The sequence below is a fragment of the Aspergillus lucknowensis genome (genome assembly GCF_044049455.1).
Source record: "Aspergillus lucknowensis strain CBS 449.75 chromosome Unknown BJX67scaffold_1, whole genome shotgun sequence".
NCBI lineage: Eukaryota > Fungi > Ascomycota > Eurotiomycetes > Eurotiales > Aspergillaceae > Aspergillus > Aspergillus lucknowensis.
The window spans coordinates 59,220-79,559 of record NW_027263545.1 but is presented as its reverse complement, the minus strand read 5'-3'; the positions used below and the strand labels follow the sequence as shown (position 1 = coordinate 79,559).

Sequence of the window (20,340 nt, the reverse complement as noted above, 5' to 3'; positions counted from 1 at the left end):
ACACTCTTTAAAACCAAAACTTGTTCTCTGAACACACCCACACTCGTTAATTTTTCAATCAACTCTCTCTTTCCCCCACCCTTAAATCACTCAAAATGAAGTTCTCCTTCGCTGCCGTCACTGCTTTCCTGGCTGTTGGTGCCGTCGCCTCCGTCGCGAACGGCGGTGACTCCGAGGAGTACACCACCGTCGTGGTCACCGACTACACCACCTACTGCCCCAGCTCCACCACCCTGGTTGCTGGCACCGAGACCGTCCCCGTCGAGACTGTACGCGCGCCCGTTCCCCCATCCCATGAAACCCTGAAAACGCAAGAAATCTGACTGCTATAGCCCGGAACCGTCACCCTCTCCAACGGTCCCTACACCGTCACCCGCCCTCTGCTGACAACCACCATCACCCGTTGCAAGGCCTGGTACGTCCCCCCACAATCACAATGAATGAAAACTGTTCAATCGTCAAACAACAAAAATTGACTTCTATATGTATAGCTCCACCCCGACCCCAACCCCCTCCAGCTCCATTCCCGTCATCCCCACCAGCGTCCCGACCTCCGTCAACCCCACCGGCACAACCACCCCGTCTCCTCCCGCCTTCACGGGCGGCGCGAGCCGTGCGGCTGCCGGCGCCGGCGCCGTGGCCGGTCTGTTCGGTGTTGTTGCTGCTCTTCTGTAAGCGACTTTCGCCCGGGATGAGTGAATGGATGGATAGAGTGAGTGAGTGGGTGAGTTAGTGAGTGAGTGATGCGTGCGGCCGATGGATGTACGTATCGGTATCCGGTCAAGGTGTATTTGATTGATTGAAGTGTGGTTGAGTTGAGTCGAGTTGATTGATTGATTGATTGGTTGATTGATTTGGTCGATGAATACGACAGATACCATACCATACTATACCAGACTCCTCCGAGTCCCATTGATTGACCTTTGACCTCTGCTTCTTATTTTACTTGAAACTATTCTTCCTTCGTTGTTCTTGTTCATGACTTGGCCGTTCTGCTTTCCTGTGTATAAGTGAGTTACTTGTTTAATTAATGCGTTATGCTCTATTCTCCTTGTTCTAGTTAACTAGTAAATACCAGTAGATGTAGATCTCTGCGACAGATGGAGATGAGTTGCGATTGATTTACAGCCTCGCCTTCGCCCCCGCCCCCGCCCCCACACCGACACTCGTGAAGTACTCGCGCACTCTTTCCCTCGCAACCTCCACGACAGCGCGGTCCTCCACCGTCGGCGGCACGCTGACCTCCCGACCAAATTCTCCCCTCGCCCCATTCTCCACCAACTCCCGCAACACCCTCCTCAGCGTCTTCCCGCTCCGCGTCTTCGGGATCATCCCCTGGCCCTGGATCATCCCGCCCAGCGACGCAATCGCCCCAATCTGTTCGCGGACAAGGGCGTTGACGCCCTCGAATAGCTGCGCCGGCGGCCGCGCGGGGAGATCAATGTCACCACCCGCGTTCTTGAGCTGCACAAATGCAAAGGGGAGATGGCCCTTCAGTGCATCGGGGATACCGACGACGCTGGCTTCGCCGATGTCCGGGTGCGAGAGGATGGCCTGTTCGATTGCGCCGGTGCTGAAGCGGTGCGCGGCCACGTTGATGATGTCGTCGGATCGCGACATCACGTGGATATACCCGTCTGCGTCGATCATGCCTGCGTCGCCGGTGTCCAGCCATCGGCCGTTGAAGCGCTTGAGGTAGCCCTTGTAGAAGCGCTCGTCGTCGTTGAAGAGGCGGGTGAATGCTGTCGGTGCTAAAGGGGTCGCCATGACGATGTTGCCCATTGTTCCCCGTGGGAGTTCGTTGCCTTCGTCGTCGACGACCCGGACGTCGAAGCCTGGTGCTGGGAGTCCTGCTGACCCTGGACGGATTGGCAAGGGCGCGATCTTGGACTCGTCGGATCCGGGGGGCACCTGCCCCACGGCGCTTCGCAGTGCCAGTCCAGAGATCGGAGAGCCGGACTCCGAGGACCACCAGTTGTCTATGACTAGAGCGCCCGGAGCGGCGTGCTTGTCGAGGAGATCCTGATAAGCACGCACAATGCTCGGCTCACTCCGCTCCCCCGCGAGGAACAGAGCACGTAGATGTCGGAGATCGCCGTTCCCGGCAACCTTTTCAAAGTGTCGGCTCTCAGGGTCTTCCTTGCGAATGGCTCGAAGCGCTGTGGGTGCGGTGAAGAGGACGTTCGCCTTGTGTTCGGCGACAACCCGCCAGAATGTCCCTGCATCTGGAGTTCCGACAGGCTTGCCTTCGAACAGGACGGTCGTTGCACCAACTAGCAACGGTGCATATAGGATATATGAGTGTCCCACGACCCAGCCGATGTCCGAGGCGCAGAACATGACATCGCCGGGCCCGTGAATATCAAACAAATACTTAATCGATAGGCTGAGTCCGACGGCATGCCCGCCTGCGTCTCGGACTACTCCTTTGGGCAAGCCAGTGGTGCCTGTTTCTCGTCAGTCTATGCGTAGAAAGCCCGATGCAACTCAACATACCGCTGGTGTAGATGATATACAGACCATCCGTGCTTTTAACCGGCACCGCTGCAGCACGGATTCCGCGCATCCGCGCACTCTTCACCAGTCGGTTCCAGTTGCGCTGCCCATCGAGCTTGTGTGGGTTGTTCCACCGTAGCTGGTCCCTCTGCCAGATAAGCACCTTCTCTGGCTTGAAGCTGCTCGCTTGGATGGCGCCCTCCACCAACGGCCGGTACGGAATGGCACCTTTCGTGCCCTCGATCCCACATGAGGCCGTCAGAATTGCTCGCGGCCTCGCGGCCTCGATACGTTGGGCCAATGATTTGGCCGCAAACCCTCCAAAAACAGCTGCATGGATCGCCCCCAGCCGAGCAACCGCGAGTGCACCGATCAACGCCGCCGGTATCATGGGCACTATATCATCAGCACAAACTCTCTGTCACCAAGCCGCCGAAGCTGTAGAGAGAAGTACATACTATAAATAACAACTACATCCCCCCTCCTCACACCCTCCTCGCTCAACACACCGGCCAGAACCTCCACTTCGTCTAACAACTGCCGATACGTATACTTTTCTTTCTTCCCCGTCACCGGAGAATCCCAGATAATGGCGACATTATCCCCATTGCCACTGTGCACGTGACGATCAACACAGTTATACGTAGTGGAGATCTCGCCGTCAGGAAACCACGCCCATGATTCATGGCTGGCGCCGCTGGGGAGAGTCCTGGTTGAGCAGCTGATCGCACGTGATGGCTTCTGATGCCAATGGAGCTGCTTCGCGTGGTGAGACCAGAACGTCTCTGGGTCGCTGAGCGAGGCGGCATGGACGGCTTGCTGCGGATGTGTCATGGTGGCAGCTACGAACCGGTCGTACTTTTTGATCCTCAATAGCCGAGCGCTGTGGCGGGAGGCTGTGGAGTATAGCAGTAATGTAAAGAAGGAACCAGGTGAACGGCCCCGGGCCTGTGTGAGGCCGCTTAAGTCCGCTTCCCGTACCTAGGTAAGGCGAGGGAGAAAGCCGGCGAGCTCGATACCCAGCGATCTCTGCGGATAAGGGATGTCGGCAAATGGTACTCCGTGTATTCAATCTTGGGATTGGGCAGTCTTGGAAGATCTGTCACTTGCGCAGGTGGTGGCCTGCGAGAGAGCTGTGAATGTGGAGACTACCCCCGGAATTTTGGAGCTTGAACACGCGAGAGAGAAGGAAGCGAGATGGACTGATGCCAATGAGAAGAGAAGAAAAGGAAATTGACGGCCATTCAGGTGGACGACCGTGGCTTTCAAGGAACGACGAGGAATGCCGAATCCAGCCGTGGACGAAGGGAATTTGGAAGACCAAGAACCAGCCGAGGGTCGGGCGGAGGGTTGGAGAGCACAGGGCAGCATTATCATTGCACAGCGCACAGCTCTCCCCGCACTCTGCGCAGCACCGTGGGGAAACTCCCCTTCGCTCCCCCTGTTGATTTGCCCACTGCAAGGAAACTCCTTCGGAAATTCCAAACCCGATCCCAGCTGTATTATCATTATTGAAAGGTAATTTTTTCAGTCACCCAATTGAAATGTTTTCTAGGTGTGGTTGTATTCTTCTATCGGCAATGATGTACAGAGGAGTGTACTCTGGAGGCCCTCATCCTCATTTTTCCTGCAAATGCATCGAAATCTTCACACCTCGAAAGCTCAGCCGTAGGGTATCATATCCGCAATGCCTGTTCAACGGTCGACGCCACCGCTCGTTATCCATTCCATCGTGGTCTTCGCAGCCCACCACAGCCACAGTGTCTGTTTCATCTGGCCAATCCCACCACCTTGTCCTGGACCGTGGAGAGAATTCCTCCAGTAACCAGGGGCAGGGGAGGATGCACAGGGGTCGGGCAAATTCAGGAACCTTCGGGGAAATAGTGTAGTAGGAAATGGAGGAACGGGAAAACAAGGGAAAACGGACGTCTGAAGAAACAATACCCAAAATGCATCCCTATTGATCCCGGCTCCTTGAAACAATGGGAAGGATCTCACATGTCCAGACACCTGCGATTGATTCGAAAAATGGGCCTCCCACATAACAGTAAATAGCCATAACCCATGCATCAAACACACCCACAAATCCATCGCCGCAGCCGCGGATATTCGGCTGAAGGGTAAAAAAAAGGGTGTTGGAAGATGTCAAAAGCGTAAGTAGGTCGAGCACGGAGAACGGCCCGGAAACTAGTAACGCTCATAACAGCCAATATAGACAAGAGAAGAATATCGTCGTGGAGCAAGCTCGCACAAATTGTCTAAGAGCGATTAAAAACGCCATAGGGAGGTGATGAGGTGATATAATCAAGTAGCCGGCGCGCCGGTCGCAGATTGTAAGATATAGGGGGGAAAAGAGGACACTGTGGTAGTGTGTTGCGAAAATAGCAACTCGAAATCATCTCAATCAACAGCGCACAACCTTGCAAGTAGCTCACAGGATTTTACATCTGAGTCCGCCGCGGGGTCGAGTGCGGTCGGTACGGAAGGACTTCGGGTATTCGGGCCCAGAATCCCGCATGGGACCTAGACCGGTAGTCCGACGATGGTCCTGAGGCCGCTGTTGTTGCATGCGTTGACTGCGCAGCATTCTGACGACGTCGTAAAACGCCTTTTCGACATTGGTGCAGTTCTTCGCGGACGCTTCGACAAACTCGCACCCCAGATCTTTGGCAAGTGCCTGGCCTTCTTGCGCCGAGACGGCTCGTTCAACAGCTTTGTCGCTCTTGTTCCCAACCAACATTACTGGAACCGGAAGGGGCGGGCCAGAGGGTGAATCCATCGGCGACCCGAGGTAGCTGGCGCCAGAAGGTGAACTCGAGTTTGCTGATTCCTTGACCATCTTGATCTGGTTGTAGAATTTCGTTATCCGAGAGAAGGAGGCACGCGAGGTAATGCTGTAAACGAGGACAAAGCCCTCACCATCTCGGATCCACTGGTCGCGTAGTGCTGTATACTCCTCCTGGCCGGCAGTGTCGAGAACCTCCAACATACATGATTGGTGATCGATGACGACCTGTTTGCGGTACGAGTCTTCAATGGTGGGGTCGTAAGTCTCGACAAAGTGGTTTAAACACAGCTACAAGAAGCAGATAAATCAGTCACAGAGGGATAACTTCGGAGGCAGGCAGTCAGTGGCTAACCTGAATTGTGAGTGCAGTTTTTCCGACACCACCGTCCCCCAACACCACCAACTTATACATAGTCATTTTTCCGGCCATAGCGACCATAGCCTGTGTTTCTCTCTCGGACACCCTTCGGAGGAAATAAAGGGGGTGGTGTAATGGGGCCGAGGCGCGAAAATATGGAGGAAAATTGGAAGGAAAAAAAATGAAAAACTCTTGTAAAAGCCGACTGACGAGAGGAAGAGGGAGAAAAGAAAGAGATCGATCAAGACTCCGCAAGGAGCACGGACTCGTCGAAGCGGAGAGGTGCGAAAAGCTGGGTCTGGAAAAGGACGGGCTATTTTGGTAGTGCGATTAGCCACCGGAGAAATCGACCTGGCTGCTTTAGGCTGCGGCCCCAACCCACATGCCAATGCCAGAAAAGAAGCAGGGATAATTTTTTCCAGCCGACTCGAACACGTACCTTGAAGATGGGATGGAGGGGATTCAGGGAGAGCGCTCCTGATGGAATCTTGGGAAGAGAGCAGAGCAGTGAAGAGGAGGGGAAAAGAGAAGAGGAGAAAGTCGCCCTCTAACTCTAACTTTCGGACTCAAGCAGCTGTCGCGAATGAGTGGCCACCAACAGCTGCACAAGCGAGCCCGGATAAAGGAACTCTCGCTTGAGGTGCCTGCAGGAAAGAGCAGAGGGGGAAAAAAAATCCAACTTTGGATGTGAATACTTTTGGGACAGAGATATTCCCAAGGCTTCAGAGTGCAACAGTCGCGAATTCCGCCACGTGAGGGGGAGCAAATGGCAGAAGATGATCGCCACAGATGGATTAACGGTTCTCGTATCTCGTTTGGCTCGTCGAAAGGCGAGATTCATATGGCCGAGGAGGTGAAGAGAAAAGCTTGGCCAGCAATAATGAGGAGCTGATGTCCCTCAGTTCAAACAAGAATTGGGGAGGGGTTGATGGAGTGAAGGGGGATTCGAGAGTGTGAGGAGCAATGAGAGGGGGAAGCACGAGATAAACCCGAAGGTGGTGGTTGTTCAGGAGGAAGAATGCCCCCCCTCCCCAAAAAAATAAAAATAAAATAAAAAAGAAGCAAAAAGAAAAAGGTTCTCCTGATTGTCCTGATACGTTGGCGGTGGTAAAAAGGACCAAGAATTGGACGCGATGATCTCAGACTGGCCTTTGAATGGAACGGAGGGGATGCAGCAGCAACAGCAACAACAGCAGCAACAGCAGAGCTCAAAAGTGGCGCCGTCACGTTTGGGGCTGGATCGAGACCCGCGGGAGGAGTCTGGCGAGATTGATCCGTCAACTTACACCTTTCTACATTTATTCTGACACAGACTTCATGCTCGTGAGTCCTGCTTGAACATGAAGAAGCTGAGACAAGACACTGTTTCATCAGTCGTCGTGCTTTGGACCCTCCCAAATTGCCTTTGTCGCTGGATTGATCGCGCACTCAAAGTATAATCGTCTCTCGCAAAGATTATTTTCTTGCAGCGAATCGGCGCCTCCGCATGAAGGAGACAGTCTTGGGTCGACACGAAGCTGTTCCAAAGCGGATCCGAACCGAACGTTCTCCCACCAACCAAGGATTTGGTACCTCTTAATGAGATTGAGTCTAGCTCGAAAGATAGAAATTGGCCAATTTCAACAGAAGTCTCGAACAAGCTGACAGGCTGAGGGGAAACAGCAGGCTTTGGGAGACTGTCCTCGGCAACTTCGCATGCCGTCGACATCGATGGTCGTCGTCCCGCAGGATTCATATTCACAGTCTTTTCCCACGTTCAGGGTTACACTCGACCCCAACCGGAAAGGGATCGGAATTCCGCGGGCAATAGTGGGAAAGTCTCGTACCAACTCCCTGGTTCCTGGGACTCCTGGGACGCACTCCCCCAAATGTCACGTTACAAGATACGTTGTCTGGCCTCGGAGAGCGGGCCAAAAGGGCCAAGCAAAAGCCATCATGTCGCAATGTGGCGGGACAATATTCCGAACAAGAGAGGAAATGTTTCGACGCCCCGCCCCTGGGGTTCTGACAGATGTTTTGAGGGAATCCGCCTTTGTTGTTGGCTTGGAATTGCTTCAGGCACCTCCCCTTCGGTCTTTGACAGCCATCTTGAGGAAAATCAATTGCCAGCCAGGGCTAGAACCAGATTCCAAAAGGTCTCTCGCCTGGTTGATGATAGTGGAGTGGGGGACAAGTGTTCCCCACTAACGACCAGTCCCAGTTAGTCTCCTCAGGATGCTCCACCTCTCTGCTTGGCTCCTTCGCAGCGCACTGAAGGACTCACAGTGATAATTACCCAAAAATGATGGCCCCGAGGTGGGAGACGTCATTCACCAGGGAAATACCCGAGGGAAGCGCCGTATCACCCCCATATGGGCCGTTGCAACGAACTTCTCGACGCCCGGCCCGGTCCATGGCGGGATACGGTTCCATCAGCTAGCAGGGATTGACCTGACTGTTCCTTCGACCAATGTGGAAAACCAGGCACACAAGACGGGACAGATAAAAGATGAAAGGCAGTGCTGGACTTGGGGTCTTGGGTGGAATATCAGCAATTAGCTCTGCGGTTGCTAGGCCCGAAAGGGAAACCCTTGCCTGGAGCAGTTTCCCTGGATTAATGGTTGTTTTCTTGTTGTCGGCCACCATCCTGACCCTGAGTCTGGACTTGTGTCGCTTCCACCGCAAAATTGTGACGTTCAAGCTTCTCGAGCCAGTGGAGTAAACCGCCAGACGGCCGTCATTGCCATTGAAGAACACTAGTAGTGCCCGGACCCGTGTCTCTCCCACGTGGGTGATTGCGCAAACATCATACGGAGCGTTTCGGCTGGCTCGAGGCGTGAGAGCCCACGGACAGGACAACGGCTCGAGGAGGAGGGATATCGTCGCGAAGGACCAGACTTCCAGGACGCGGGGGAGTCATCGTTGCATTGTTAGACATTAGTACTCCATATTAAGATCACTATTATTATCTCCGGTCATCATCCCCCCTACCCGAAGGAAGTACGAATGAAGGATGCTGGCGATGTTGGAAAAAAAGTCCAGGATATTCGCTTAACTCCAATCAAAGCACAGGGAAATATCCTGGCCATCTCGCATGAAGAGAACTGGAACGTCAAGGGCAGCAGGAACAGCGGGGAGTTTGCATAGACTTGCATGCATGAGCATAAATCGGGAACTGCTGCATGATCCGGGCCCGGTGCTGCAGTGCATGCGCCCGAAATAATCACGCCAACCACATCCGCAGGCGAAACGAGAGATCACGGCAACTGAGCATCAGGACCTCGGGAATCACCGCGCCCCTCATCTCAGGGGTTCAAGCTTCGAAAAGACCGGCAGTGGGCGACACCAACACCAGTCTCTGGGTCTGTGGCTCTCTGGGCTTTGGGGCGTCCCACCATGATTGGGTCCGCTAATCAACCCAGTGCAGATGATGGAGCCTGGAGATTGAAGACTTGGATTTCCTGTTTGGAAGCCGGGAACAGGCCTCTTGCGCTTGTGTGATTTTTGTGTGGTTCTTGCGCGTCCTCTGGATTCGCACAATTGGGTATTGATTGGCTGTTCCGACGTACTTTGGCAGTGCCGTCCATCAGTCTTTGCTGATTCGAAAGCGGTGCAGACGCCAGAGCTGGTTTGGGGAGCACAGCTCTGCTGCTCATGGCAGCCACAGTCGGACGAGGGAACGCCACCCCACTCGGTTTTCCGAGGGCTGGGCCGAAGCTTTCGACGAGGAATTTTGAACCCCCCAGACCGTTCTCCATGTTGAGGAGCGCGATTGTCCAATCCTCGCGCAGCTGGAATTGAGAGCTTTGAACTGTCCAGGCGAGAGCTTTAAAGGACCCGCCAGGTCTGAATGCCCCGCTGCCCCGGAGCTCTTGTCGGCGAGTTACATAAACTGCCAGCTCCCCCATCAGAAGCACTCAAAAGTCCGTTACTGAAGAGCCAGCATCACACTCTCCTTATTGGACTCGATTCATACCTTTGACTTCACTAGTCGGGCCGACCTGAAGAACAAGGTGCGCGTGTGATCCAGAAACTCGGACTCCTCCCAAGGACCGCCCTACAATTCTTCAGTAACCGACGATCTGCGCGAGTCCGTTCTTTCAGGCCCTGCGCAACTGCCATTTGCAGCTCGCGAGCCACGAGAATTTAGGAACGGGTCCCCTAGTCAACGCGTGGGAAGCGGATGCTCATTTATGTAAGTCATACGCTATGCATTTATCATTATGCGCTGGAAGTACAATAAGTAGACGAGGGTTGAAAGAACCCCCGGTTCCAACGAACGTGAGCCAAGCTGATATCGAGCGAAGACGCGAAGAACTACGCCTCCAGAGGCAAAATGGCAGGCTTCGGCCCTGCGGGGATGACCAGCTGAGAGGTATCTACGCCTTGTTTCTTGCCAACCGCTACCAGGTAGCCAAATTTATACTGTCGGACGCAAGGTCAGCAACACTGGGGTTGGGTCGGAATAGCAGGTTTACCACTCACCACATCAAAGAACGTTGTCTTCTTGAATACCCCTCCCCGCGTTCTCTCAGACTCATCATGGTACAGACGCCGGTACCAGCGGTCAATAAGCGGAAAATCATGCCGGATCATCCCCAGGTTGCACCGGAAGATCAGATAGTACGCGACATCGAACCGAGCGATGGTTGTATACAACCTAATGTCCGCCTCTGTGATATGCTCTCCGAACAGATACGGCTGGTGTCCTGGCTGCGCAAGATGCGCCTCCACGCGATCCAGAGCCTCAAACAGCGGATATAGATTGGCCTCATACGCCTCCTGCGTCGTCGCAAAGCCCGTCTTATACACCCCATTATTGATCCGATTGTACACCCACTCGTTCATCTCATCAATCTCCTTCCTCAGATGAGCAGGGTAAAACCCGCCGCCGGGGGTATTGACCTCGCGCCTCTCCTCCGGAAGCAAATCATCAAACTCGGTGTAAAACATGCGAATAATCTCGCTACTCTCATTGTTCACAATCGTCTCGCGCTTCTTATCCCAGAGTACGGGAACTGTATACCGCCCCGTGTACCCCGGGTTTGCCTTGAAATACAGCTGGCTCATCTTCGTGAACCCGTACAACGGGTCTTTCTCCGCCGACCCATTCCTTCCGCTGAAGGTCCACCCCTCGGGACCGAACTCGGCGTCGCAAACGACGAGCTGGATTACGTCCTCGAGGCCCTTCAGGCTGCGGACAAGGTTTGTTCGGTGGGCCCAGGGACATCCGTAGTTCAGGTACAGGACGTAGCGGTCCTTTTCTGGGGGAAATTCGGCGCCCGGTGAGCGCGACACCCGGGATCGGAAGACGGAGTCTTGACGTCGGAAGTGGCCGTCTTCGTCGGTGAGTTTGTAGATTTTTTGGTCCTGTGTCGGTGGTTAGAATGGTAAGGATATGTGATGAGGGATCTGGCCTGGTGGGGCTGTACTGCTTCGGCTGGCATGGTCTGGTTTCTAGATGTTCAATTCTGGGCAATGAAATGAGAAGATACTCCAGTCTTATTACTTCTATACCCTGCCTTCCCTTCATTATGAATCTCTCCTCCGCGGCTGAGGAATGATTTATAATCGGCCGTGTTGACGTCATGAGACCCGGTTATCAAGCAATTGCTGACACCAGTGTTGGAATTGGATGCTTATTCCCGAGGAGAAATAGTAGTTAATTACGAGCCTTACGACCCTTCTGTCGAGATACCTAGCAGTCTCGCAACTTGTAAGAACCCATCCGACTGGGCATCCCTCTCCACCGCCGCATCCACATACCCTTCCTCAATAGCTTGCCCCAAATCTTCCTCCTCTTCCCCAAATCGCTCAACGTAGATAGTCCCGAACCCCAATGCCTTAGCTGCTTTCAGGTCGCGGAGATGCGCTGCGACAAGCACACACTCGCGCGGTTCAAACCCCAGCCGCGCCGCAGCACCGAGGTACACACGAGGCGACGGCTTATAAGCCCCGAATTGCTCGGCACTAGCGATGTCCGTGAATGCCAACTGCCCGTGGCGTATCAGGTCTTCCAGCAGCGACACATTCCCGTTCGACAGCGTGCACGTGCGAAACTTGCTGCTGAGCAGCCTTAGCCCGCGCACGGTATCATCCCACGGATCCAGCCGGTGCCAGGCCTGAACGAGATCTTGGAGCTCACTGTCCGTGAAGAGGCCCTCGAGCTGGCGCTGTTGGACGAGTTCCAGGAGAGCCTCGGAGTGGTGCTGGTCGACGGAGACGAAGCCCTTGGATGGGTCGAATGTCTTCGTGAAGCGGCTGTATGAGGCGCGCCAGTCCTCTGCCATGTCGTGCCAGTTGTCTTCTGTCATTGCTGATGCTTGGGCGCGGAGATCCTGGGTGAGAGACTTTTGGGGATCACTGAGCGCTCGCTCGCTGGCTTCTTTGAGAGCCTTGGTGACAGTTGTTCGCCATTGCACTGTCGTGCCGAAGATGTCGAAGAGGAGGGCTTTCGTGGTCTGCGGGTTGATAGCCATGCTGCCGGGTCGGTTTGTCGCGGGGACACAGATCGGCTCAGTGCGAGGCTCAAGGCTTTGTTTTTTGCAGCTCAATCAGTACTTGCAATTCCAGATGTCCGCTGAACAAATTTCAGATCATGAGTCACAAATGATACGCGACTGTCCGATGCGACTCTGGGAAGTCAGGAAGAGTGCGGGGAATCTCGTCATCGCGGGCTGAGTCATGTGAGGGGGAGATTCCGAGGTTGTTGTGTTGGCTGAACAATAACGAAAACCGTGTTTCGCATTCGTTTAGACATTCCAGTTCAAAATTCGGGTGGGTTGCTCTCGAAAACAATGATCGGGAATCGTTATCGACATCTCAGAGCCCGAGAAGAGAGGAAGAGCAGTCCTCGCGAGCAAAGACATCTGTCCCGCAAGGGCCCCGATCCCATCACATTATCACTTCATCCGGCGTTTCAGATTGCGAGCCATCTGTGTGTTAAGATTTGGCCCTGCAAGCCCTGCATGAATCGCCGGGGATGAAGGCTCGATCAGGAGGCTTGCTGGGGCGATTCGCGATGACAGCTGCAGCCCCTTCACTTCGATCCCAACGGCCGCGCGAACGGCGTCATTATTTTATTCTGGTTGAGGCCCGTGCTACCAATTAGGGGTTCATGGAGACGTCGCTCCTCCATGGCTGTGGTGGTCTTGACCCGAGACACCGAAACGCAAAGAGACGAGCGCTCATCTCGGTTCTCAGCATGCCAAAGCCCTCGCAGTGACCGCTCAACCTTCCAAGAAAATATCGGTTCAAGTTTGGAACCAAGAACTGAATGGCAGACTCAAAATTCAGCCCGTGATGCTGCGTGGGCCTGGAGAGAGTCTCGCCTCAAATCGGCCTTCCTCGCGCGTTTCTTTCAACTTTAGCTCGAAAAGCGTTGGTTCAAATGCACAACGCTCTGACGTCTCGGAGTCCCGGTGCAATCCAATGAAAGCCTGCTTCTTGTATCGTCGGCTCTCTCGTTACCCGATTAGTAGAAAAAGGACTGAAACGGAGCAGGAGATCTGTTTCTCGAGTTCAACGCGTATCACAGAGACAAGCAGAGATCAACCGTCGAGTGACGGAACTCGCAACCCAACCGGCATTCGCCGCGATAAGAGAGGAACTTCCTTGGAGCATGATCAATCGACACATAAAACCTCACCAGCCGAAAAGAAGGTTTCCAACCCCATATCTCATTTGCAAGACGAAAGTTGACTGGATGCCCTGGTGGTCCTCAATCAATCACGAACCGTGGAAATAGCAGTGGAGAGCTTTTTAAGCTGCGGCGGACCCAAGGATCCCACCCAACTCAGGAACAAAGAAACAGACGAGGAAGGGCGAAAGCAGTAAAAGAAAAACAATGAATAGTGAAGTGTCAAGACAATTGCTCATCCTATGGGCAATTACTGAGCATATGAACATGGAGAGTGTTCGATCATTGGTACTCTGCACTTGGCCAGTTCCTTTGCACAGAATAATAATGGGGATGTGATGCGACATGGACTGAAGAACATGTCGCAAATCGGGACTGAGTCCTGTCTGTTCTGATCTGCTCCTGAGCCTGGACGGAAGGAACATGCTGAGTTCTTGAAAGGTCAAGTCTCGCTGTTGCGGTTCTCTCCGGAAATACCGACCAGGGGCTCTGCTTGGAAATTGCCAAGTGACGATCGCCTCAGAGACAGGCCAGAACCCATCTTTCCCCGGCTCTTGAATAATGACTTTGCAACCAGCACCGGTTCAGCTGCCAAAATGCTCATCCGTTTCAAGTTGGTGATTTTTTTTTTTTGGGAGATCACGTGGCCGACGCTGGCGACGTCAACCAGAAAAAGTCCTCGAGAAGAATATGGCTCCCAGCAATCCCATTCTCTCATCTCAAAGCTGGAGAAGACGAGGCTTTGACAATGAGCATCAACCCCATTTTTGTGAGGCTTTCACAAAGGCAACCGGTGGAGCCCAACGACTGGCCGGAGCGAACTCCAATTGCCCACTCACCCCGTATCCTCGAATAGCTGCTGAGTATGACTGTTGGTCTCTTGAGCCGTCTCTCCTCTTCTGAGCGATCTTTAATTATGCGCTCTGATTATTGGCAAGCCTCTTTGCTCCTTTTTTATCCTCTTGTGGTGGTTTCAGATTCGGACTTGTTTCCTTTTGCCCCTTTTCTTTCCAAGTGATTGGCCCTGGATTTTTCTCTGTGCACAACGGCCCGTCACTGTCAATCATGATGGCCAATGACGCTCTCGAGTCAAGCAGATCGCTCTGTCGGATTGTCGGATTGCCTCAATTTGCCATTGCTCTCGACTCCTGCGGCAGCTCTGGTGGAGAATCCGAGTGGCTCCTCCTTGCTAGTCTCGGACGTGGGCTCTCTTTTCCATGCCCCTAACGAACACCCCCTTGACGGAGCAAAATGGCGAGCCAGCTGGGGATTCTGGGCATGGCTGGCCCGTCAGGTTGTCTTCTCGACTTGCGAGTCTGTTGCCACAAGGCTCAATTGGTTCTGACGCGAATTCAACGGGCGGACTCCGTGCTTCATGCGTCTCGCTTTTCCCCCCTCTTCCCTCGGATCGCTCCTGTGAAAGGCGAAGGATTGGACGACAAGCAACGTGAGGGTCACAGGGTCTCACAGAGACCGTTCAGCTGTTCCTCGTCTTGTCCTTCGATTTTATCTGAATCTTAATTGTTCTTCCACCGTTCAGCCTCCCTGTCTCGCGAGTTTCCCGTCCGTGACTCGACTCTTGTGATCTTGACGCCCCCACCAGGAGGGAGAACGCGTCCATTCACGCAGTCAGGAAGACTCCTCAGGTCGGGAAGCCTTCACGGCCTTGGAATTGAGGGTTGTGGATGTGAGTAGTGCAAACCTCCTTGCGTACCTTACACTCCCAAACCGCGTTCCCATCTGAGTGCAACCGGCTCATACGTGCCCCAGAATTGACGCATTGGCGAAGTCCAGGTGGAACCTCTTTGCTGCTGGTCAGCGCTCATCAGTTTTGCTGACGCCTCTTCCCTCGCGGTCGTCTGCTTGGCCATTGAACGGCAACATACGTACAGCCAATGGCAACATTATATCACGCGGAGTGTATATGAAAATTACTTACCGACAGCCTTGATTGAGGCGATTGTACCTCTGATGGTTTAGCTGCAGCCGTCATGGCTACGGAAGCTATCTACCAGAGGACGCCGGCTGCGAATGCGTTTCCGACGCCGTCTACAACTCCAAAACGACCACCTTCCATGCATGCCCGGGCCGATTCATCGCCTGGTCCAGCTTCGTCACCCGCCTCCCTCCCGAACCATCTCTCCCCCGACGGACGCAGTGATTTCGATGAAATCGTCGACGAGGATGTTATATCGCCGTTGGATCCCCGAAGATTTACGCCCACACTACATGCCTCCCTTGTCTCCGAAATTCTTTCCCTAAGACGAGATGTCGAGAACAAGACTAAGGCTATCGATGTCTTGGAGCGCAGTCTCGACGAGTCTCGAATTGAAAATGAAGAGCTAGCGGAAAAAATATCCAAGCACTCGAAAGAGTCACGTTCACTTAAACATCAAATTCAATTGCTGGAAGGGGGTAGTTCGTCGGCTCTCGCTGAGCTAGCTAAGGAGCGTGATGACGCGCTCGACGGTATATCCGAAGTGCGCAGGAAGCTCGAGCAGGCTCAAAAGAAGGCTCGAAGCCGGGAGGAGGAATTGGAACGGGCCACAAAAATATGGAACCGCGATAAAGAAGCATGGGACGGTGAACGCCGAAACCTGGAGCGAAAGGTCCATGTGGTTGAAGGTCGTCTCAAGGTTGTCCTCAACGAAGTGGCCGCCGCCCAAGCCGCTGGCTCGCTCGGACCAGCTTCAAATACTGATGGTGTGGACGCATCGAAAGAAGCGTCCACAGGGAAGGACAGTGACTCGACGAGCATACATTCTAGCAGCCAAGGGAGACGCAGAACAAGCGTTACAAGCCTGAGCAGCGATGGTGCTGATGAGGATGACTTCCATAACGCCCGGTACTCTGTTATGAGCGCTGCCCACATGCCGGGCTCTCAGACAAACCTCGCGGACGAGTTAGCATTCGACGAAGAAGAAGAGTTCGACGCGCTTGTCGACGCGCTTGACGACGATATAGTTCTCCCTGGAGAACGCCCTTCGTCCGTCCAGTCTCAGGATGCCAAAGCAAGGAAGATTCTAGGTCTCTCATTACAAGGCAGTCTAGATGGCTATGTAATAAAGCCAGAAGAGACTGCGGAGCTCAAGAATTCCCAGATGATCTCCGCACCCTCTGTCCAGTATTCAGACACAGGCGTTCAGTACTCCCCACCTCCATCGCCGAAGCTGGCCTCCAAGACCGATCATGGAGCGAATGAACTTGAAGATAACACAAAGATGGATCTATACCTGTCGAAAGACAGCAGCACTTTAACTCTGTCGATTGATATGGTTTCATCTTCCTCTCAGACAGTCGATGATCTTCCCACCCCTCCCTGGACACCGAGAGTTGAAGCGCCGCCGACATCACCCGTGGTGAAATGGGCACCTATGGTTTCGACCTCTGTCCAGACAAACACACCAGTTGAGGCTAAAGCTGAGACTCACCCCCTGGACGCTGGAGTCAAGTCGCCGTTTATGGAGGTTCCAATGATCGCCATCCACCCGCCGCAATCCGAACCTCCTTCCCCTCGTGGAAGTGTTGTCCTACCACCGCAGACTAAGAGTGTTTCCTGCCAAGCCGAATTCAAGCCAGTCATTGAGAGTCGGACTGTCGGAATACAAACCGAGCCGATTCGTATTGATCAACGGCCTGTTAAACTTCCGGCGAGGCTCCTCCCGTCAGCGATTCCGGATTTCCCCCTTAGCACCGTATCTTTAGAGCACCATATTCAGCCATATCAACCCCCCCCGCCGAGAGCAACCAAGGCTGAGGAAAAGCCACCGCCTCCCGCGGTTGAGCCTGTAGCCGATAGGACGGCACAAAGCAAGCCGGGCCCGGTTCAAGCCTACCCAGGTAACAACGACAATGGGCCGCTGTCGGACGATTCAAAGGCTAGTCTGAGGCGCCCTCTCCGAACAAGCAGCCTGTTTGCCGGATTTGAGCAAGCAAGTGACGAGGAGTCGCCCGACGCCACCAGAGACGTCTTCACCGACGATGAGCTACTTAATCGGCCATTTGCATCATACAAATTGCGCCGGGGCAAACTTGTTTCCGCGCACGAACGTCGTCGCAGCCTCGACGAGGCAACGCTGCCGGAAGTGGATGAGGATCACTTCGAAGGCGCTAATAGCAGTGCATTCCGAAGCTCGCCTAGGTCTTCTTGGTCACGCTCTGGAGCTCCAGGAGCACGACAACAGGATATGCGTAGGACAGCCATGATCTCGAGCGGCGCAGCCACACATCAGAGGATACGGGCGCGCAGCCCAAGCGAACCGAGTCTCGACAGCGGTAGTGGCAGCAACACCTCCAGTGCCGCACCTCCCTTCCCCGTCCCAATCCGACTCAGTTCCAGGAAGTTCCCACAGAGCGGAAGCGACGGACGACAGAGCCCAACTCCCTCTCGCAATTTCTCCGATCGTCCCCGGCCGAGCATCGTGCGCAGGCCTACCCTTCGGCGTGTCCGCTCCGCAGCCGCCATGTCTCAGACGGATCAGACTGAACGGCGCACCACCCGGTCATCGCCCGCTATGTCAATTTCCTCGTACACACCAGATAGTCCTCGGCAGCACCCGCCACTGCCATTTGACGATATTACGATGCCCCGGAACCAACGAAGCACCTACGGGCGACAGCCTCGTCGACCAAGCGCATCACAGCATTTGACACATGAGCGGCAAGACTCTACAGCTACGTCTGTCCAACCAACCAGTGTGGTTGATGCCATCGCGCAGACGATGGTGGGCGAATGGATGTGGAAATATGTCCGCAGGAGGAGGTCTTTCGGTGGAGACAAGGACACCTGGGAGGGCCGCAACGCCGAAGAGGTTTCCGCCAGTATTACCAGCAGCGGCGTTAGACACAAACGATGGGTCTGGCTGGCACCTTATGAACGAGCTGTCATGTGGAGCAGCAAGCAGCCGACCAGCGGGCCTGCGCTGTTGGGCAAAAGTGGGAGGAAGTGTAAGTTTCTCTTCTTTAAACCGCATGCCCTAAGATAGGTTCTAACTTGAGCAGTGGTCATCCAATCCGTGCTCGACGTCAAAGATGACAACCCGTTGCCCAAGGGCTTCAATGGCCCCGCTTACTTCAACCGTTCCATCCTGATTCTGACGCCTCAGCGAGCGCTCAAGTTCACAGCTACCAGCATTGAGCGACACTACGTCTGGCTCACTGCTCTCTCATTCCTGAGCCACTCAGCCATGGGCGTCCAAGACCTTGCGGCTCTCCCGCCAGTTCCACAGGAGGAATGCGTCCGCCCAACACCAACAGCAACCCTCCGCCGCAACCCGATCCGGGACTCCATCCGAATCGCCAAGGGCAGACCACGCCCATTCCCGAAGGGCAAGAAACGGTCCTTCACAAACAACAACCACCCTGAGCCCGTGCCCGAGATCCCTGCCAACCTCGACATCGGAAGCCGAGCCTCCGACGAGGCAGCAGACCCGCCGACGATTCCACGGTTCTCGAACCACTCCCGCAAGCGCAGCAACACGGCGCCGCGCATGCCGATCCCCAATATCCGTAGTTTCTCGAGTCAGAATACCATGCCCTCCATGCGGAGCTCGCCCGACCCGCAGGGGCAAGCTCCATCCTCGCACTCGCAGGGGTTTGCCAGCGTACGGAGTAGTTTCAGCCACCGAACGTCCGAGAATAGCATGCGGACGGGCAACTTCTTCGACGCAATTGGGACAGTCCGGATGGAAGCGTTCATCGACCAGACAGAATCGAATCGGTACCGGGCTGCAGCAGCCCGCCGACACACCCGCAAGGCGTCAACGCCCTGGAGTATGAACCAGGGGTACCCAGAACTCGACTCGCCATATGAAGAGGGCGAGTATCGCCACCACGATCCGTTCCAGGGGTTCTAAACTCCTGCCCTCATTTCAACCCTTTCCCGCACATGTACATTCTTCTCCTGCTTACTACCTTTTCTCTCTTTCTTGCGCTTCAGGTGCCGGAGTTTTCTCTTTCTTGATACCATCTGAGCGACTTGTTCGGGACCGTATATACAGCATATATATAAGTATCTATACATAGATATAGATAACCATTTATTTAATTACCCCAGGACACCCCAGACCATGGTGTAATCGCAAGCAGCACTCTATCGCACCACAAAAATCTTCAAATCCATCTAATAGATAATACCCGACGGGCCAGAGAGACACGGTATGCGTAATGTAATAGTATAACATCTCCCCGCAAGAACAAAATCAACGATCAGAGCTTCGCCCCCTCCTTGACATCCCCGATCTTCAGCTTCGGCGCATACTTCTTCAACACACCATCGTTGTGGTACTATTCGCGCAAGCAAGCACGTTAGCATCATTCTCCCAAAGTAATTCGTTCGCTCGCTCGCTCTCCCTCCGTCCCTCCCCGCTCAACACCCAGTCACACACCGGATGAGACGGAGAAGGAGAAGAAGAATCTCTAGATCTCACCTTCCAAAACTGCTTCGTCGCATCCTTGCCCGCGACACGCTTAAGAATCTTCGCGCCACCGGGGTGTTCGTCGACGAACTTCGTCACGTCGTAGACGGCGCTGTCGACGATGATGTATAGGCCCTTGTCGGGCGTGTTGTGGGCTGCGACGTCGGCGGGGGTGAATGTTTTGGACATTTTGGGCGTTGTTCTCTTTGTCTTACTGGAAACACAGGCACGAGGAAGAGAGGGGCTGGTGCGTTGCGCTGTGTGGTAGCACTCGAGGTTTGGAAGGGAAGGAAGGAGGAATGTCTGGTGAGGGAGGAAGAGGAAGTGAGTATTATTTGGAGACGAGATGGAATGGAATGGAGATAGAGCCGGGACACCTGCAGGTGGAGAGTCGAACCTCGGCTTTGGGGATCCCGGGGACCGCGGTCGCTTAGATTTGTGGCTGTTGTGATTGGGTCGCTGGCAGCTGCGCTGTCTTGTGCCGGCCTCTGAACTGAGAATCTCTCTGCATTGAACGAGTTTGGTGGTCCCCTTCCAGAAACCTTCTTGCAATCTATTAAGGCTTCGAACCAAGTAGAAGCTCTTCTATGCCCAGCGTGAACAAGTCACGCGATACCACATGAGAGTAATCCCGATAAGTGCGAGGTGATATTGTACAATATAA

The 20,340-nt window shown here is 54.2% G+C and overlaps 8 protein-coding genes across 8 annotated transcripts; 2 read left to right on the top strand and 6 right to left on the bottom strand.

The window, feature by feature from the left end:
• Nucleotides 1–95: 95 nt before the first annotated feature.
• On the top strand, nt 96–675 carry BJX67DRAFT_376096 (putative GPI anchored protein; the record flags this gene model as incomplete). Its single annotated transcript, XM_071031810.1, has 3 exons — nt 96–269; nt 333–415; nt 492–675. The coding sequence occupies 3 exons, from the start codon at nt 96–98 to the stop codon at nt 673–675; spliced, it is 441 nt and encodes a 146-aa protein (XP_070891251.1).
• A 252-nt stretch (nt 676–927) lies between these two features.
• On the bottom strand, nt 928–3,464 carry BJX67DRAFT_1166 (putative acyl-CoA synthetase). The gene is made up of 3 exons (XM_071024379.1): nt 2,955–3,464; nt 2,497–2,892; nt 928–2,447 (listed from the first exon to the last, which is right to left on the bottom strand). Exons 1-3 carry the CDS (start codon nt 3,328–3,330, stop codon nt 1,123–1,125), a joined length of 2,097 nt encoding a protein of 698 aa, XP_070891250.1. The 5' UTR covers nt 3,331–3,464; the 3' UTR covers nt 928–1,122.
• A 524-nt stretch (nt 3,465–3,988) lies between these two features.
• BJX67DRAFT_897 (uncharacterized protein) lies at nt 3,989–4,757 on the bottom strand. Its single transcript, XM_071035601.1, has one exon. The coding sequence runs from the start codon at nt 4,585–4,587 to the stop codon at nt 4,192–4,194; it is 396 nt and encodes a 131-aa protein (XP_070891249.1). The 5' UTR covers nt 4,588–4,757; the 3' UTR covers nt 3,989–4,191.
• A 170-nt stretch (nt 4,758–4,927) lies between these two features.
• rasB (Ras small monomeric GTPase RasB) lies at nt 4,928–5,714 on the bottom strand (the record flags this gene model as incomplete). The annotated part of the gene is made up of 2 exons (XM_071031809.1): nt 4,928–5,572; nt 5,637–5,714. The coding sequence occupies 2 exons, from the start codon at nt 5,712–5,714 to the stop codon at nt 4,928–4,930; spliced, it is 723 nt and encodes a 240-aa protein (XP_070891248.1).
• Nucleotides 5,715–8,905: 3,191 nt separating this feature from the next.
• Nucleotides 8,906–9,795, bottom strand: BJX67DRAFT_965 (uncharacterized protein). The gene has a single exon (XM_071035673.1). It carries the CDS (start codon nt 9,527–9,529, stop codon nt 9,035–9,037), a length of 495 nt encoding a protein of 164 aa, XP_070891247.1. The 5' UTR covers nt 9,530–9,795; the 3' UTR covers nt 8,906–9,034.
• Nucleotides 9,796–9,938: 143 nt separating this feature from the next.
• On the bottom strand, nt 9,939–12,100 carry BJX67DRAFT_368993 (haloacid dehalogenase, type II; the record flags this gene model as incomplete). The annotated part of the gene is made up of 4 exons (XM_071030700.1): nt 9,939–10,046; nt 10,107–10,991; nt 11,301–11,304; nt 11,388–12,100. The coding sequence occupies 4 exons, from the start codon at nt 12,098–12,100 to the stop codon at nt 9,939–9,941; spliced, it is 1,710 nt and encodes a 569-aa protein (XP_070891246.1).
• Nucleotides 12,101–15,058: 2,958 nt separating this feature from the next.
• On the top strand, nt 15,059–19,319 carry BJX67DRAFT_987 (putative nuclear migration protein). Its single transcript, XM_071035698.1, has 2 exons — nt 15,059–18,207; nt 18,262–19,319. The coding sequence occupies exons 1-2, from the start codon at nt 15,252–15,254 to the stop codon at nt 19,113–19,115; spliced, it is 3,810 nt and encodes a 1,269-aa protein (XP_070891245.1). The 5' UTR covers nt 15,059–15,251; the 3' UTR covers nt 19,116–19,319.
• Nucleotides 19,320–19,467: 148 nt separating this feature from the next.
• Nucleotides 19,468–19,865, bottom strand: BJX67DRAFT_376090 (cytochrome b5-like heme/steroid binding domain-containing protein; the record flags this gene model as incomplete). Its single annotated transcript, XM_071031808.1, has 2 exons — nt 19,468–19,545; nt 19,689–19,865. The coding sequence occupies 2 exons, from the start codon at nt 19,863–19,865 to the stop codon at nt 19,468–19,470; spliced, it is 255 nt and encodes an 84-aa protein (XP_070891244.1).
• Nucleotides 19,866–20,340: the final 475 nt, after the last annotated feature.

Excerpts from the sequence above, each read along its gene's own strand:
- BJX67DRAFT_897 (XM_071035601.1), bottom strand. The coding sequence starts at position 4,587 with ATGGATTTGTGGGTGTGTTTGATGCATGGGTTATGGCTATTTACTGTT.
- BJX67DRAFT_1166 (XM_071024379.1), bottom strand. The coding sequence starts at position 3,330 with ATGACACATCCGCAGCAAGCCGTCCATGCCGCCTCGCTCAGCGACCCA. Across the intron at positions 2,893-2,954 it reads GGATGTAGTTGTTATTTATA|TGCCCATGATACCGGCGGCG; the intron begins GTATGTACTTCT and ends CTGATGATATAG. Across the intron at positions 2,448-2,496 it reads GTATATCATCTACACCAGCG|GCACCACTGGCTTGCCCAAA; the intron begins GTATGTTGAGTT and ends GACGAGAAACAG.
- BJX67DRAFT_987 (XM_071035698.1), top strand. The coding sequence starts at position 15,252 with ATGGCTACGGAAGCTATCTACCAGAGGACGCCGGCTGCGAATGCGTTT. Across the intron at positions 18,208-18,261 it reads GGGCAAAAGTGGGAGGAAGT|TGGTCATCCAATCCGTGCTC; the intron begins GTAAGTTTCTCT and ends TAACTTGAGCAG.
- BJX67DRAFT_965 (XM_071035673.1), bottom strand. The coding sequence starts at position 9,529 with ATGGGGGAGCTGGCAGTTTATGTAACTCGCCGACAAGAGCTCCGGGGC.